Source organism: Dromaius novaehollandiae, unplaced genomic scaffold (genome assembly GCF_036370855.1).
Source record: "Dromaius novaehollandiae isolate bDroNov1 unplaced genomic scaffold, bDroNov1.hap1 HAP1_SCAFFOLD_31, whole genome shotgun sequence".
Taxonomy (NCBI): Eukaryota; Metazoa; Chordata; class Aves; order Casuariiformes; family Dromaiidae; genus Dromaius; species Dromaius novaehollandiae.
The window spans coordinates 3383660-3400300 of record NW_026991289.1 but is presented as its reverse complement, the minus strand read 5'-3'; the positions used below and the strand labels follow the sequence as shown (position 1 = coordinate 3400300).

Here is a 16641-nt window from a genome sequence, read left to right as displayed (position 1 = left end):
TTTGCAGCATGCTCCCAGCAATCCAAGCGTGCTCTGCCAAGGATGAAGCACCCAGCAGGAGGAAGCAATCTCTAGACCCTAGAGCACGAGCTGCATGGGCTGTGAATGAAGGCCATGAGAAGGCAGGAGAGGTAGGTGCTGCAGACAGAGGTGCTTCTTGTGCCAGCCTGCATTCTGCAAAAGCATTGTGCTATGGGCGCTGGCTGTACAAGAGCTCTTCCAAAGACCACGGTCAGAGGAGAGGGTGAGCAATAAGCTCCCTAGGAAAAGAGACCTGCCTCAGCCCCCACTGCCCCCTCCCACACTCCCAGGCAGGATTGCACTGCAGATTGCCCTAGATTGTAGTGAGCTGCCTTCCCCTGTGCTTGCCTCCCTTGCCTTCTCCATTAGGCAAGAACTGGTGTGCTGGCTGAGCCTCTTGGCCTTTGCCCTTGCCAAAAACCCGCGAGGGCTTTTAGCCATCCTCCTGTATTGCCCTGCAGCTGCTGCTCTGTAGAATTGAGGAGCTGCTGTGGGAAACAGCGAGGGTTGTTTCCGAGTCTCTGAGAAGCAGCTGCTTTTCTGAACAGTGGAAATGTTGGGTGCCCTTGTGAGCAGCGAGACCTTTTTCTTGGTAGCATCTCACCTGTGCTTCTCACCTTTGCAGATGCTACCAGACTGGAATTCTACCTTCACAGCCAGCAAAAAACCTAGAACTGAGGCCCCTGCTCTTCCTGCTCATCCCGATATGTTTCTACCGTGAGTGTATTTGTTTGCTTCTTCACCCCTGGCTGACGAAGGGAGCATCTTCTCAGCACAGGTCTGATAGGGCTGCCTTGCCAGGGCTTGCGCAGGCTGCTCAGGAAGCGCTTTGGGAGCAAGTCTTCCCAGCGGCTGCTTCCCAGGCACCTGCAGGCACGCTGTGCCTTCATAAGGGCTCTGTGGGGGGGAGGTTCTGCTGAGCTCTGTGCTGGCTCCCACCTTGCAAGTGGTTTGTGCTTTACTGCCTTGATCCTTTCCTCCTCCTTCGACACGGGGTGCCCAGCAACAGTCCCTTGTCTTTGGGGCCACCGAGCAGTGGCTAATGGACTTCGCAGGGCAGTGGGTAATGGTGTGTCTTGCGGGTCCTTGTAGATGACCCTGCTGCTCTCCTTGCGGCATGGACAGAAAGTCTGGCTGTGGGCAAGCCCGGAGCTCCCTTCGGACATGTTGTGCAGCCCTGGGTGTTTCATTGGGGGGTGATCTCCATGTACAGTGATGTGACTCAACTCAGTGGAACGCATGTGCTTCTGCTGCAGTCCTGCCTTCTGCTGCAGGAGCAGGTGCCCACCTTGTGAGGATGAGCGGAAGACCCAACTCCCCCTGTGCTCATCCCACCTCCCCACGACGTGCGATCGCAGCCCATTGCCAGTCATCCCGGAGTGCTCTGCACAGAAGGCAGCACCAGCGGGAAGGAAGCAGCCTCCAAAGGCCCGAGCACGTGCTGCACGCCCTGCCAACGCCGGCCGTCGGAGGACAGGCCTGGTAAGTGCTCCAGATCGACGTCCTTCTTGAGCCAGCCTGCGTTCTGCAAAAGCATCATGCTATGGGCGGTGGCTGTTGAGCTGTGTGATTATTTAGCTGCTTGGTCCAAACAAGTAAGGGCTGTTCAGCCTTGCTGGGCTTCCCTTTCCGGCAAAAGGGTGCTGCCAGGAAGGCTCAGGGCAAGGGGCAGAGGAGACGGTGAGAAGTAACCTTCCCTTGCGGGAAAGCAGACCAGCTGTCTCCCCCAGATTTCAAGCTCTGCAAGTAGCAATTCCCTCCACTTTTTTTCTGACAGCAAGAGAAATCAGAGACTGAGCCCATGGGAAAGAGAGGGAAGCCTGCGCAGGCTGAGAGCTAGCCTGGGGCGTGTTGCAGTCCCCTCGCTGTTCTGCAGCTGGGGCTGCAGCATGGCTGCCTGGGGCAGCAGTTGTCATGCGGGGTGCCTGAGGGCAGGCCAGAGCCGGGGGGCTGGTGACTGCCCAGGTCCTGCAGGCACTGGGTGCTGGCGAGGTGCATGTTGCGAGCAGCTGAGTGGACTTGGAAGTGGGGCACAAAGGGGTGTGGAATTGTCTGGCAGGTGCGGCGGGCTGATGAGAAGTTGCCTGAAGAAAAGCTAACTCTTCGGAATGTCATGAAGTACCAGCTGGGAGAAGATAAGGAGGTGATCCTGAACATTTACTTCTCGCGCCTGGAGGAAGAGGCCAAAAGGCTGGCGGCTGAAGCGGGGCCTCCCCCGCAGAGCAGGTATGTGGCAGCTCCAGGAGAAGCCTGGCAGAGCTGAGGGGCAGTGAGGCAGCGAGGGGTGCCCCTCCCAGTGCCAGAGCCCCTGGGTTGCCTAGAGCATGCTGTGACCTTTCCTGAGAGGGGCGTGAGGTGGCTGGAAGCCTGACACTAAGCAGCGCTCTGCAGCCCCAAGCAAATGGCCCGCACTGCTGTGGAGCTGAAGGGCTGTGGCTGCAACTGGGAGCAGGGTGGAGGGGCTGTGGGAGGAGAGGAGCAGGAGGGGTCCGAGGCAGAGTGAGAGAGAGGAGGTGTCAGTGCTGCTGCAGCCCCATTGCCCCCGGAGCAAGCCACAGGGCTGGCCTTGGCTCAGCCTTGCCTTCCATCCAAGGGGTAGCTGTTGGGTGCTCAGAACCAGCTTCAATGGTGGCACCTAGCAGTTGTGAGCAGCTGAGCGCAGAGGGATCCTTGCAATGCTTGTGTGCCCCTTTGCAAAGCTCTCACTGACTGCTGAAGCCAAGACACACGTTCCCCACCTCCACCAGTCTCGGTGCCAGAAAAATCAGGCACAGGCTGCTGAGCTGCACGCAGGACCTTGTTTGGACCCAGGGGCCTGTGTCCCATGCCGGTGAGCATGGCACCACCAGCAGAAGCCCCTGCAAACAGCGCTGGCCTCAACTAGTCAGCAGTATTTCTCGGCCTTTCTGCCCAGGCAGAACACAGCCTCTTCCTTTCTCCCTCCTTCTGCAGGGGGAAGAGGAGCCGTTGGCGGAGGCCGAAGAAGCAGCAGCAGTGACTGCGAGGCATGCGGGCACACAGGAAGCTTTTTTCGGTTGAATTAAACCACCTGCCCCAAGTGGTGTGGCTCTTTGCTGGGTGTGCTGTGACCTCTGTTGCTTGCAGCATGGGAGCATTGGGGAGGCCTGAACAGGGCAGCTGCGGAGTCAGGGCTTGGATGTCGGTGGCTGCTTCCAGGGCAGCTCTCTGCCAAGGTGCTGCTGTAGCTCTTTGGCTGCAGCTGTGGTTGTGGCGTAGGGGTGTGCTGCATGTTGTTGGTGCCTGCGAGATGCGTGGAGAGGGCTGTGCCCTGGGCAGCCCATGCCCTGGGGCCAAGGGGCGTGTGGGGAGAGAGCTGGTTTAGGCCTCTGAGGCAGAGAAGGGCTTGAGCCTCCCTTACTGGTGCCCAGTGCTGGCTGCATGGTGGGAGGGAGCTTTCACCTTTGTGTGTGTGTGTGTGTGTGTGTGTGTGTGTGTGTGTGTGTACACACGTGTTGGGTGCCCTTGAGTGGGGGCTTTTACGGGTGTGAGGGGCCTAAGGACGGTGCCAAGGGCCAGAAGGGGAAGCTGCCACCCAGGAGGTTTCGTGCCAGCAGAGTCCATGGCCACCTTGGCGGTAGCATCCATGAACTACGGGAGTTGCAGAGCCTGAGGGGAGCGAGGAAGGAGAGCAGCAGAGCACAGAGCCTGGCCTTGAGGCGAGCAGACTTCCCCTTCTGCAGGGACCTGCTAGGACAAAGGAGCTTGGGAGATCTGGCAGGTCTTTAAGGTCTTTAGGGACAGCCTCCTCCAAGTGCTGCAGTGCTCCACCTTGCTACTGGAGCAAGGAAGCAGCCAAGTCTGTTCTGCCCGTTCTGTGCACCTCCAGGTCTGCATTTCTTTCAGTGAGCAGTGGCGAGGTGTTTCTCGCTGTGGTGTCTCCAGGACCAAGCCTGCTCCCCATCTCTTCCTCTCCCAGGCTACAACTTCTGTGTTGTGGACTCCAAGCCAAGAACTACCTGCTACTGCGAGCAAGATCAAACTAGCGTCATAGCACTCAAAGAGAAACAAAACCCATGAGCCATATGAACGTGGTGCAAGAGAGAAATTGCTCTCACAGCTAAACCAAGTGAAAGCAAGCTGCAGGCAGGTCTCCCAGAGGTCAGTGACAGCAAGCCTGACAAGCCTCAGGCCTGAGGCCTTGCCAAGTCAGTGCAAAGCTTACAGCCCATCACTAGGAATGGCAGATTCCATAGGACAGGGCTTCATCGTTACATCTGGTAAGTGCACATCTGCAAATGCAGGAGCTTTGCTTGCGAGCCCGCTCATGAAAACATTCATAAGCATTTCACGAGGATCAAGTGCCCTTCTCCCTGCAAAGTGACAAGCTTAGGGGAAGAACGTGCACCTCAGACAAGTTTCCAGCCTCTTCATCCTCCACAGCTTTTCACTAACCCCCCCAGCAGGCGCTGCGAGAGAAAGCCCACACCAACTCTTGCAACTGCCTTGGCAAAGCCAGAGGAGGGCCTGCAGAAGTCCAGGACGTCTGCTGTGGCAGATGTCCTACACGGACACCGAGGTTCTGCTTGCACACTGCAGATCCCTAAATGCTTGTTCCAGGGTTGTGAGAGCTGCAGGCTGCTGTGGCAGCAGAGGCCTTGGCTGTGCTTGGGTTCATTCCTCAGCTGCCATCTTTGCCTCAGTCTTTACTGCTAAGCCTGGGCCTCAGGAGTCCCCGGCCCTGCAGACCACAGAGGAAGGCTGCAGAGAGCACGTCTTTCCCTTGCTGCGGGAGGACTGGGTTAGGGGTCACTTCAGCAAAGCGGACATACATCATGGCACTCTGGAAGAAAGCAAATGTCCCCTCGGTCTTCCAAGAGGGCAAGAAGAAGGACCCAGGGCACGACAGGCCGGTGAGCCTCACCTCGAGCCCTGCAAAGCTGCAGGGGCAGCTCATCCTGCACACCATTGCCAAGGTGATCAGGAGCAGTCAGCACGGCTTCGCCAAGGGGAAATCACGCTTCAGCAACCTGAGAGCTTTCTACAATGGAGTGACTGGCTGGGCAGATGAGGGGAGAGCAGTGGACGTTGTCTGCCTTGACTCCAGGACGGCCTCCAACGCTGTCTCCCATGACATCCTCAACGCTGGCTCCAATCCTCAACGTGTTCATCGGTGGCCTGCATGCTGATCCAAACCTGGGAGGGGCAGCCAATACCCAGAGGGCTGTGCTGCCATTCCGACGGACCTCGACAGGCTGGAGACGAGCGGAGGGGAACTTCATGAAGGTCAATAAAGACAAGTGCAAAGTCCAGCACTTAGCACAGGTTACTGAGGTCAGGAAGGGAGCGGAGCATCTCTCCTAGGGGGAAAGGCGGAGAGAGCTGGGCCTGTTCAGCCCGGAGAAGAGACGGCTGAGGGAGGATCTCATCAACGTGTGTAAGTGTCTGAAGGGAGGGTGCCGAGAGGATGGGGCCAGGCTCTTCTCAGTGGTGCCCAGCAATAGGACAAGAGGCAACGGGCACAACCTGAAATCCAGGAAGGTCCATCTGAACAGAAGGACAAGCTTCTTCCCTCGCAGGGTGACTGAGCACTGGAACAGGTTGCCCTGAGAGGCTGTGGAGTCTCCATCCTTGGAGCGAGTGAGAAGCCATCTGGCCAGGGTCCTGGGCAAGCTGCTCCAGGTGACCCTGCCTGAGCAGGCCGGGTGGACTACAGGACCTCCAGAGGTCCCGTCCAACCTCAACCCTGCTGAGCTTCTGTGGTTCCGGGAGTGGAGGCCAGCTCCCAGGCTACTTGTGGGTGGGCAGGGCCAAGCCCCCATGGGGCCAGGCCTCGAGGAGCCCCCCCGGGGCTGCTGTCGTCATGCCGTGTCTGCCCGAGTCCTGCCGTGGCCCCCAGCATCGCTGCGGCCTCCGCTCGCACGCCGCCGTGCTGTCCGGGATGGAGAGCGGAGGGAGCCTTCGCCCGGTCTATGTGCGGGCGTCTGGGCCGGGCGATGGCCTGGCCAGGTCCCTGTGTCCTCGGGGCCTCCCCGGAACGGCAACGCCGCAGCTCTCCATGCTTTCAGCCACGAGACCAACCGCTCTGGAAACACCTCCTGCGAGAAGACCTCCAGGGACGTGACGCTACGTGCATGCGTGTCCCCACCGCCTCATTCTTCAACCCTTTCTGCAGTTGGCCTGGGAGAAGAGCGAAGCTTTTGGGTGCTGCAAGGAGATGACCATGCCAGCGCTGTCACCCCGGAGAAGGGCGGAGCAGGGGGATGTGGGTCTCCCCAGCACACGCCATTGCTTATCTCGGCACGCTCCCTGCCGTCATTGAACATCTGCATTTGTCATCCCACCGCTGCAGATGTGGGCAGCGATCCGAGGCTGCTGGGACACAGCAAGTCCCTCCCAACTGCCGAGAAGGAAGAACATCTGTCCCGAGGGGAAGAGTGAGCTCAGGAAGCCTCTTCCAGCTACGAATTGGCAGTGCCTGACGGGCAGGAGCAGTCCCATGGTGTCCATGCTGCTTGTGAGGTCACTTCTGCGCCAGGACCTGATAGGCCAGCAGCAGGCCCATGACTTCGAGGCTGACCGTGAGGTCCCTTGTGCCTAAAATGACGTCAATGCTGCCTGTGAGGTTATTCCAGCCTCCCTGCGAAGCCAGGAGGAGGCACATGGCTGCTGCTTCTGCTCGTGAGGTCACTTGTGCCTCGGCACTGGAGAGGCCAGCGGCGGGCACATGGCTGCTGCTCACGCTTAGGAAGGAGCAACCTGCCTGGGGAGGCATCAGGAGCGTCGCCGAGCTCGGTGCAGGAGGGGAGAGAGGGGCCACTGGGTCCAACCAAATGTTTCTGCAGCCTGGGCCTCTCCCGTTGTGTCTTCGTAGACGCACGGATGAAGTACGAGCTGGATAAGAGGCCAGGGAGGTGGACCAAAACCTGGCTGAGCTGCAAGGAGCTTTGCAGAGAAGCACCTGGTGGGCACCAAGTTGACGGTGAACCAGCGACGTGCTCTGGTGGCCACAAAGACCCATGGCATCCTGGGCTGCATCAGGAGCAGCGTTGCCAGCAGGTCGAGGGAGGAGATGCTTCCCCTCTCCTCAGCGCTGGTGAGGCCACACCTGGAGGGCTTGGTCCACCAGTACAACATGGACCTAGTGGAGCAAGTGCAACCACCGAGATGACTAAGGGCCTGGAGCTGCTCCCATACCAGGAGAGACTGAGAGAGCCAAGACTGTTCAGCCTGGAGGGGAGAAGACTCAGGGGGATCTTATCAATGTCTAGAAACGCCCGATGGGGACAGGGGGTGAAGAAGACGGACACAGATTCTTCTCAGTGACAGCCAGGGACAGGACAAGAGGCAACGGGAACATACAGAAATACAAGAAATCCCATTAAACATAAGATTTTTTACTGTGAGGGTGATGGAAACACTGGACCAAGTTGCCCAGGGGGGTTGTGGAGTCTCCATTCTTGGAGATATTCCAAATGCGACCACACATGGTCCTGGGCAACCTGTTCTAGGTGACCTTGCTATAAAAAAGGCGGTGGGGGTAGGTGATCTCCAGAGGTGCTTTCCGACCTCAGCAAGCCGTTGATCCTGCGGTGATGCTGCCATTGGTGAGGTCACTTGTGAGCTGCCTGAGGGACTTTGCTCCTCCACGGAAGACCGTATTGAGGAGCAGCATTGGTTACTTCTCAAGATCTTCGACGAGGTGTGGGTGCTTCTCCTTCAGGGCCTCGTAGATGCGGTCCTTGCACCAGGGAGTCCAGCTCGGCATCAGCTTGAACAGCTCGCGCATCCTGCTGTGGGACGTTTTCTCCACCAGGATCCTTTGGTATTGCTCGAAGTCCAGAACATCCCCAAGCAGGAGGTCCAGGACGCCCTTCACTTCGACGACGCGGTTGATCAGCTCCACTCGGTGCAGATCCAGGAAGTGCTTCTCTGCGGAGGCCACAAGCGAACTCAGCGGACTAGCCCGAAGCGGAGGCCTGTGAGAAGGTCCCATCCGATCCGGGGCCGTGCCAAGGTCGATGGTGGGGTTCAGGGCGGGCATTTCACCCCCAAAGGTCTCACCTGTCGTCGTCGCGGAGGCTCCTGGGATTTGTCCTCTGTCTGCCCAGCCTGTGGGAGAGCAAGACGGAGCAGACACGAGAGGGTGAGCGATGGCGGGGCCCAACGAGGGATCTCCAACCCCGCGTGGTCAACGGGGCGCTGGAGGACACAGGGACGGAGCAGACGCACTTCCACGGGAAGCTCCGTCCTGCAGGAGCACCCAGCCTCCCAGGCCACCTCCCGACCTTGGCTTGGTGACCTTTTCCCACGGCTTCGCCTCCTACCTGGCCGGCTGCGCCGCGATCTGGGGGGCCGGCAACTGGCGCGCGGTGCATCTGCGCCCGCCCCGCTGGGTGCGATGTCTCCTGGAAGAGGACAGGAACCAAGGTTGGGTTCCTCCACCCTAGGGCTGCTCCCGTTCCCGGCCAGCTGGTGCCATCACGTGGCAGCAAAGCTAATTACAGCCCTATCAGGGCCCACCACCACTCTCACATTGGCCGTGGGAGCTGCTGGAGCTACGGGTGATGTTTGATGGGCACCTCTGACAGGGAGGTGAGATCCCATCACCTGGTTCAACACGTATGTCTTCCTGGGAACTCACTGCAGTGGAGCTTTAACCTAATTTCAGACACCGTCACGGCAAATACGTACGATCGAGCTCGTCACCCTCGGTTTCTTCTGCAGCCAGCAGAAAAAGAGACGTTTTGAAGGTTCTGCTTCTGTCTGAAAAGACTTGGGCACCAGCCTTCCCTCCTTGGGGCATCTCACAGCTTCACCATGCTGGAGGGGAAAGGACGCGAGACACCTACCTCTTCGCAGCACCGCGTGCCACACGCACTTGTCCTTCCTTTTGTCTTTCAAGCTGAGTTTGACTTCCTCTACCATGACACTAAGGTAGATTTCACTGAAGATCTGCTGCTTTTCTGCCCCTCTGAGATGGAAGTCCAGGATCTGGTGGAAAGGCAGGAATTGCTCTCAGGAGCTGCTCTTTCATAGCCAGCACAGCAGAAGAAACCAACCCTGTGACCATCCATCATGGTCAAGCTCATCCGCTTGATGGAGGAGCACAAGAAACCAACCCCATGACCATCCGCCATGGTCAAGCTCATCCACTTAATGGAGGAGCAGAAGAAACCAACTCCATGACTGTCCATCGTGGTCAAGCTCATCTTGGAAGAGTATGAATGAGATGGAAGAGTAGAAGAAACCTTGTCTTAGCATATGTCCCCAAAATTTGGATATTTCATGTAAACAAATAGCTTAGGCTCCAGGCGGCAACTCTTGCCCCAACCTTAGACACCGATATTGGGGTGGGATAAACTACATTTTGACAGAAACCAGTCTCCTTGGTTGTGGAGCAACCTGAGATGGTTCTTCCACCTGAGACAGATGCATTTTTAGTAACAGAAGTTGGAGAACCATCACATTCTACCAACCTAAAGGGATCATAGGAAGGAACTGGAGACACAGGCCATTTTCTAGAGGTCACAGCTCATGTTGAGGATGTTTATATAGGAGTTGAGGCTTGCTAACAGCGCAAGAACCGTCGCTCTGCCACGTGATTGGGCTTATTCCACCCTTAAAACGCTCGGCTCTACCACGTGAAGTACCACCGGCCTCAGCTCTTCCCCAAATCCCAGTTACCTTGGGGTGTACGGCTGCGGGTGCGGAGCCAGAAACAACGTAGGACCTCCCGCAGTTGAGAGCTTGGTCAACGGCGGTTTATCCACCCGGTAGGACATGGATGACTTCTCCCTCTCTTCGATTGCCTGCAGAAAGTCAAACATGGTCAGCGCCAAGAGGGAAAGATGAGCAAACACGGACGTACATGTAGATCCGGACTCGTCAGGCGCCGCCCAGCCTTGGAGGAGCGGTGACGCTTCCACAGTGTGGCATGTGCTTGCTGGGATCTCACCTGCTTTATGGAGCGGTCATCGGGGATCAAGTAGAGATGGAGGGTGACAGGTTCGTTCCTGGTGGCGTGGTAGATCAGCACAAGGGAGTGGAGAGGCAAATGGAGAAGCGAAGCCACCTTCCTCCAAAGCACCCCCAGAAAGGAGAAGCTGGGGTCTTCCAGCACCGTGTGGAACGGCTACACCTCCGCCGGCATCTCCAGGATCAGCTTCCCATCCATGAAGCGGCCAGTTCGCATCTTGGAAGCGTTGTCTTGGCCTACCGGGAGGAAACGAGGTCTGCTTCGGCTTCCAGAGGCTCCCGCCAAGGGTTTAACCTGTGAGCCCGGAGCAGGGACTCCCAGACCTTGGCTTTGGAGGAAGAGGAGGACAGAGAAGGAGGTGCAGGACCCCACAAAGCCAGGGCAAAGCCGCGGCCCGGCTGCTCCACCTCCGAGGCACACGAAGTGTGGCAGGTAGACGGCACCCACGGCGCCAGCCGGCTCCACCCAGATGTTGAACGGGCCGACGAAGGTCCATCTCTCCGCGTCAGCTCCCCACAGGTGCTGCTGCCAGGAGCCGTACTCGTAGCTCAGGGTAACCACCGCCTTCACGTCGAAGCACAGATCGGTCTCAGCGCACCGAAACAAGCTGGCACCAGGGAGGGAAACTCTGAGTGGCAAAGAGGAGAGCTGGATCAGGGAACGGTCAGGAGGTCTAGCTTGGACCCATGATGGAGTTAACATCCTGCACGAGCAGCGCTTAAAACCTGCCTCCTAGAGAGGCCAAAAGCTCTCAGATAACAGCAGCCACCTGGTAGACACCATAAATTCAAGCAGGCTGCTCCTACCTCAGTCCCGCCAAGCATTCGGCCATGTTGCCTGAGATGCCCCCAATTTGGAGCCACCACCTCTCACCTGTAGGCTTTCTTGTCACCCTCATCTCAAATGATCTCTGGCACAGTCGCTTCTGGGAGATACTGGAGAGAGGAACGAGCGTTAGCTTGGCACCCACCAGAGATGTCCCAGGAGCTCTGCGAGGTGCCGTGGGAGAAGAGCTTGGTAGTTTTGGAGCCGAGGAGGTGAGAGGGACCAAAGCCCAGCCTCGTGGTTTGCATCCTTGCGGGAGTATCACGCGCACGGAGATGATCCCCAAAATTCAGCGCAAGGAAGGAAAGGCAGAGCAGATGGAGAAGATGCATCACACCATTCTCCATCACCAGCTCAGCAAATGGGCAGGAAAAATTAAAAAGCAGGCAGAAAAAATGAAAAAACCCATCTCAAGCCCATCCCAGCAGGTCCCCAGAGACCCAAGGTGGATGTACGTCTCTCCCACCATGCGGCCAGGGCTGCCCAGGCATCTAACACTGGGCGAGGTGACTCTTGGGGACAACGGAGAGGGACGCCGGAGATAAGGAGCTCCCACCTTGTCCCTCTGACAGCGGCCACAGCTGTCCTCCTCCCTGCGTCGGGCCACCAGGGAAACATCTGTCACGGAAATAGCAGAAGAAATAAATCCCAGACGGCTTTCGAGGCTCTTCAGGGTGTTGTGAGGCAATGGTAACTGCATGCGAGAGCAGCTGCGCTCTCGCTCGCGGTGTGCGACGCTACAGCGTGATCCCCTTTGACCTCGTTTCAACCAAGATCAGACCTGGACCATCCTCCTCTCCCCGGCTGAAGGTTGGGTGAGTTGCATCCCGCCGTTGGTCCCACCAGGGCTGAGCCTCGGTGAAAGGCAGCTCCCCATTTCAGCAAAATTCAGTGCGCCGGCAACGGGACACGAAGCCCCTGAAACGCCTGTGAAACCTCCCTGTGGACAAGCTCAGCACCACTCACCGGGATTAGATGAGTCCTCCTCGGAGCTGGATGAAAAGCCAAACCTGGACATCACTGAAGAGACACGAGAATAGGTTAAAAGACACAAAAGAAAGACGATGAGCGACACAGAGCCTCAGCGGAGGTCGGAAACATAACCTCGCTCACCCGTCAGCGCAGCATCTTGCTGCACCCAGGACACAACTTCAGCCCCTCCGTGGGTTTCTGGAGGAGAAAGTGAGGGGAAAGTCCTCAAAATCTGGAGCCCGGATCAGCTCTCCGCTAAACTGCCGGCTGCAGGCAGGAGCCAGGCTGCCCCATTCCCCGTAGCAAGCAGGAGGGACTTTGTGCCATCTCAGAAGGGTTCAGGACCCAGCTGGATCAAGCCCTGCTTCGAGCAGGTTGGGCCAGAGACCTCCCAAGGTCCCGGCCGAGTTGGATTGTCCCCGCGTTCCCACAACGCTATGGCTGAAACCACCACAACACCCCGTCCCCAAGCGGATGAAAATGGGACCGACCTGCTTCTCTTGCTGCCACCAGAGAAAAGCCACAATTGTTGCTTCTGCTCATTTCTGGAAGGAGACGCAGAGAGGAAACCGGTGGGAAACCCGTTACAGCGGCGCGACGTGGGACGAGGACCCCAACCCAAGAGGACACCCTTAACCCCCCTCCAACCTCCGTCCCAGGGAGGGGGTGCAAGGAAAGAGGACTAGGTTTCACACCCATTATTTCTGCCCCGCTTTTGGCTTGGGAAGTCCCGGCTCCTTCTCCAAGTGACCTAGGTCAAACCGAGCCATGGCTCCAGGGCGTTTCGTTCCTCAGAAAACGCACGTGCAAGGAGGTGGACGTCACTTGTTGGGACAAAGCCAGGAGGAGAAAGGTAGCTGCTCCAACTAGGAGGGTCCAAGCAGCTCTTCTGCACCCTCAGCAGTCAAAAAGAACCAAAAACAGGGCCAGACTGAGCACCAGAAAAAGTAAAAACATGATCTGGGAGCAACTCAGCTGGTAGATCGCATCCTTGTTGGCTGAGAGTCCATAGAGATGCATTGAAGTGACAACGTGTTGGAGGCTTCATGTGTCCAAGGGACCACGTGTCCGAGGGACCACACGTACTTCGGAAACGGAGGAGCCCACCAAGACCCGACAGAGATGACTGACTGGAAGGACGAGGCAGTACTGGGAGCTGGAAGGAGTTTTGGTGTCTAAAGCTGGGGCTGAATCCCACCGCAAGGGTTGGAGGGGCCAAATCCCACCACGAGCGCTGGAGGAGCTGAATCTCCCCTGGGAAGCGGGAGGAGATACAACCTACCCAGAAACTTGGAGAGGGTAAATCCTACCTGAAGAGTTGAAGAAGATAAACATCACCTAAAAAATCAAGTATGAATCCCACCAGGAGAATTGGAGATGAATCCCACCTGGAGAACTGGAAGAGAAGGAAAATCTCACCTGAGAAATCAAATATGAATCCTACCAGGAGGATTAGAAAAGGCAAATCCCACCTGGAGAGTTGGAGGAGGAGATAAATCCCACCTGGAAGAACAGGTGTGAATCCCACCAGGAGAGCTGAAGAAGCCAAATCCCACCTGGAGAGCCAGAGGAGAAGGAAGATCTCACCTGGAAAGACAGAGGAGGTTGGATGAGGTCAATCCCACTCCAAAAGTTGCATGAGGTCAATCCCACCGCAAAGGTTGGATGATATCAATCCCACCCTGAAAGCTGGACAAGCTGAATCCCACCAAGAACACTGGAAAAGCTGAATCCCCCCAGGCAAGTCGGAGAAGGTCAATCCCACCCAGAAAACAGGACAAGGACAATCCAACCGGGAAAATCAGAAGGAGTCAATCCCAACTGGAGAGCTGCAGGAGCTGAAACTCACCCGGAAGGCCGGAAAAGGTCGATCCCACCACAAAAGCTGGCCGAGATCAATCCCACCTGGCAAATTAGAAAAGCTCAGTCCCGGCCCAAAAGCTGGATGGGATCAAGCCCACCTAGAAGGCTGGATGGCATCAAGCCCACCTAGAAGGCTGGAGAAGGTCAACCCCACCCCCAGAAGGTCAATGAAGTCAGTGTCACCAGGGAGACGGAAAAGGCCGTTCCCACCCCAAAAGCTGGGGGAGTTCGGGGCCACCAGGGAGATCAAACGAGGCCATTTCCACCCAAATGTTGAAAAGGTCAGTGCATTGCTTGCACAACCCTGGCCCTCGCACCCCCGTCCCTCACACACCCCATTCCTTGCACACCCTGTCCCTAGTGTACGCCAATCACTCGTGCACCCCTGTCCCTCACACACCCGTCCCTCGCACAACCTATCCTTCGCACACCCTGTCCCTCACACACCCTGTCCCTAGTGTACGCCAATCCCCCTTACACCCCGTCCTTCACACCCCCGTCCCTCGGGCACCATGTCACCCCGGTCCCTCTCACTCCCATCCCTCGCACCCCTGTCACCCGGTCCCTCGCACCCCAGGTCCCTCGCACCCCCGTCACCTCGTCCCTCACACACCCATCCCTCGCACCCCTAGTCCCTTGCACACCCTCAACCCCGTCCCTTGCACCCCTGTCCCTTGGGCACCATGTCACCCCATCCCTCGCACCCCCGTCGCACCCTCATTGTCGTCATCGTTGTCGTCGCCGCCGCCGCCGCCACCCCGGAGCCGCTTTCGCTTGGAGCTGCTTTCGCTTTTTGCTCCTGCCGGAACTGGAACCCGGCGGCCGCTCGGGGTGGGGGGGTGCATGGTGCTGCCCCATGGCTGCCCCACGGCCGCCCCATGGCAGCCCCACATCAGCCCCACAGCACTGCCCCACGCACACGCCAGCCCCACGGCAGGGCCCCACGGCAGCCCCACGGCACTGCACCACGTGCACGCCAGCCGCACAGCAGCCCCACGGGAGCCGCGTGGCAGCCCCACGGCCGCCCCGTGGCCTCCCCACGGCATCCCCACATCAGCCCCATGGCGCTGCCCCACCCACATGCCAGCCCCATGGCAGGGCCCCACGGCAGCCCCACAGCACTGCCCCACATGCACACCAGTCCCTCGGCAGCCCCACAGCAGAGCCCCATGGCACTGCCCCCCTGCACACGCCAGCCCCACACACATACCGGCCCCACAGCGCTGCCCCACAGCAGCCCCACGGCCCTGCCCCACGCACAGGCCAGCCCCACACAGCCCAAGGCAGCCCCCAGGCTTGCCAACCCCATGGCAGCCCCACAGCACTGCCCCATGGCAGCCCCACAGCAGGGCCCCACAGCAGCCCCCCGCACACGCCAGCCCCACGGCAGGACCCCACAGCAGCCCCATGCACACAGCAGCCCCACGCACACAGCAGCCCCACAGCAGGGCCCCATGGCAGCCTGGCAGCACACGTGTGTGCAAGGCAGCCGCACAGCGATGCCGGGGGGGGGGGGCACACGTGTGTGTGAGGGGGCGGGGGCCAGCAGGGCCATGTGTCCCCCGTCCCCTCCCCCCAGGGACCCAGGCGTCCAGGCCCCCCCCCCCCCAGGTGCCATGGGGATCCCCATCCCCCCGCAGGGACCTAGGCGTCCGGGAACCCCCAGGGGCTCAGGCGTCCGAGCACCTCCCCTCCCCCCACCCGGGGCGCCCGGCCGTTACCTCAGGGCCGGCTCCGCCGCCTGGCTCCCCCCGCCGGGAACTACAACTCCCAGCAGGCCGTGCGGCCGCCGCGCCCCCCCTCTTCCCGGCGTCCCGCGCGCGCGCATTGGGCGGGCACTGAGGCGGCGGCGCGTCCGCGGGGAGGGGGCGGGCGCTGGGGCGGCGTGTCCACGGATTGGGCGGGCGCTGAGGCAGCGGCGGCGCCCGCGCGCGGGCAGGGGGCGGGGGCGGGAAGATGGCGACGGAGCGGCTGGAGGCGGCCGCGGGCCCTGGCGCGGGGGAGCTGCTGCCGCTGCCGCCCTCCGCGGCCCCCGCGCAGGGTCTGGGGGGGGGGGGCGGGACCGGGACGGGGGGCGCAGGGATGGGGGGTGTTTGGGCACAGGGAGGGGGGGACTAGGGACAGACCCTGGGGGCTATTTGGGGACGGGGGGGGTTGGGGACAGGGGTAGGAGGGGACAGGGATGGGGGGGTTGGGGACAGGGATGGGGGGAATTTGGGGACGGGGATGGGAGGAACAGGGATGGGGGGGTTAGGGACAGGCCTTGGGGGCTATTTGGGAACAGGGATGGAGGGATGGGGGGTTTTGGGGACAGGGGTATTTGGGGATGGAAGGGGTTAGGGACTGACCCTGGGGGCTATTTGGGGATAGGAAGGGGGGGACAGGGATGGGGGGGTATTTGGGGACGAGGGGGTAGGGATAGGCCCTGGGGGCTATTTGGGGACGAGGGTGGGGACAGGGATAGGGAGGTTTGGGGGATGGGGAGTATTTGGGGATTAGGGGTTTGGGGACAGGGATGAGGGGATATTTGGGGATGGGAGGGGGTTAGGGACAAGTCCTGGGGGCTATTTGGGGACAGGGAAGGGGGGTTGGGGACAGGCTTGGGGGGGGGACAGGGATGAGGGGGCTCTTTGGGGACAAGAGTGGTTAGGGACAGGTCCTGGGGGCTATTTGGGGACAGGGAGGGGGGGTTGGGGACAGGCACGGGGGGGCAGGGATGAGGGGGCTCTTTGGGGACGAGGGGGGTTAGGGACTGACCCTGGGGGCTATTTGGGGATGGGGGGGGACAGGGGGTTGGGGACAGGGAGGGGGGGCTATTTAGGGACTGTGGTGGATTGATTCATGGACTCCGATGTGCTGGATCAGAATCAACTTTATTCAAGCAAGCAAGCCCTTTACATGAGCTCTAGCCCGGATCTGTACTTTCCCGAAGGTCACGTTCCCATCATCACTCCTTACTCCGCGCGGCTACTACCTTATCTACATACTGCTATTTATTCCTCCCAAGGCTTTCGGCTCCTTAA

At 59.4% G+C, this 16641-nt stretch overlaps 1 protein-coding gene and 1 long non-coding RNA gene across 2 annotated transcripts; both read right to left on the bottom strand.

Annotated features, from left to right (window-relative positions):
* Positions 1-7360: 7360 nt before the first annotated feature.
* Positions 7361-10163, bottom strand: LOC135325580 (apoptosis-associated speck-like protein containing a CARD). Its single transcript, XM_064503679.1, has 6 exons — positions 9938-10163; positions 9667-9791; positions 8832-8973; positions 8307-8387; positions 8044-8091; positions 7361-7911 (listed from the first exon to the last, which is right to left on the bottom strand). Exons 3-6 carry the CDS (start codon positions 8905-8907, stop codon positions 7658-7660), a joined length of 459 nt encoding a protein of 152 aa, XP_064359749.1. The 5' UTR covers positions 8908-8973; positions 9667-9791; positions 9938-10163; the 3' UTR covers positions 7361-7657.
* A 670-nt stretch (positions 10164-10833) lies between these two features.
* LOC135325524 (uncharacterized) lies at positions 10834-11956 on the bottom strand. The gene is made up of 4 exons (XR_010386449.1): positions 11897-11956; positions 11750-11803; positions 11340-11401; positions 10834-10893 (listed from the first exon to the last, which is right to left on the bottom strand). It is a non-coding gene; the product is annotated as an uncharacterized LOC135325524 (long non-coding RNA).
* Between the last annotated feature and the right edge of the window lie 4685 nt (positions 11957-16641).

Coding starts and splice junctions, on each gene's coding strand:
- LOC135325580 (XM_064503679.1), bottom strand. CDS start 8,907: ATGGTAGAGGAAGTCAAACTCAGCTTGAAAGACAAAAGGAAGGACAAG. Junction 8,388..8,831: donor GCACGCGGTGCTGCGAAGAG/GTAGGTGTCTCG, acceptor GTCCTCTTCCAG/GAGACATCGCACCCAGCGGG. Junction 7,912..8,043: donor AGCCTCCGCGACGACGACAG/GTGAGACCTTTG, acceptor TGGCCTCCGCAG/AGAAGCACTTCCTGGATCTG.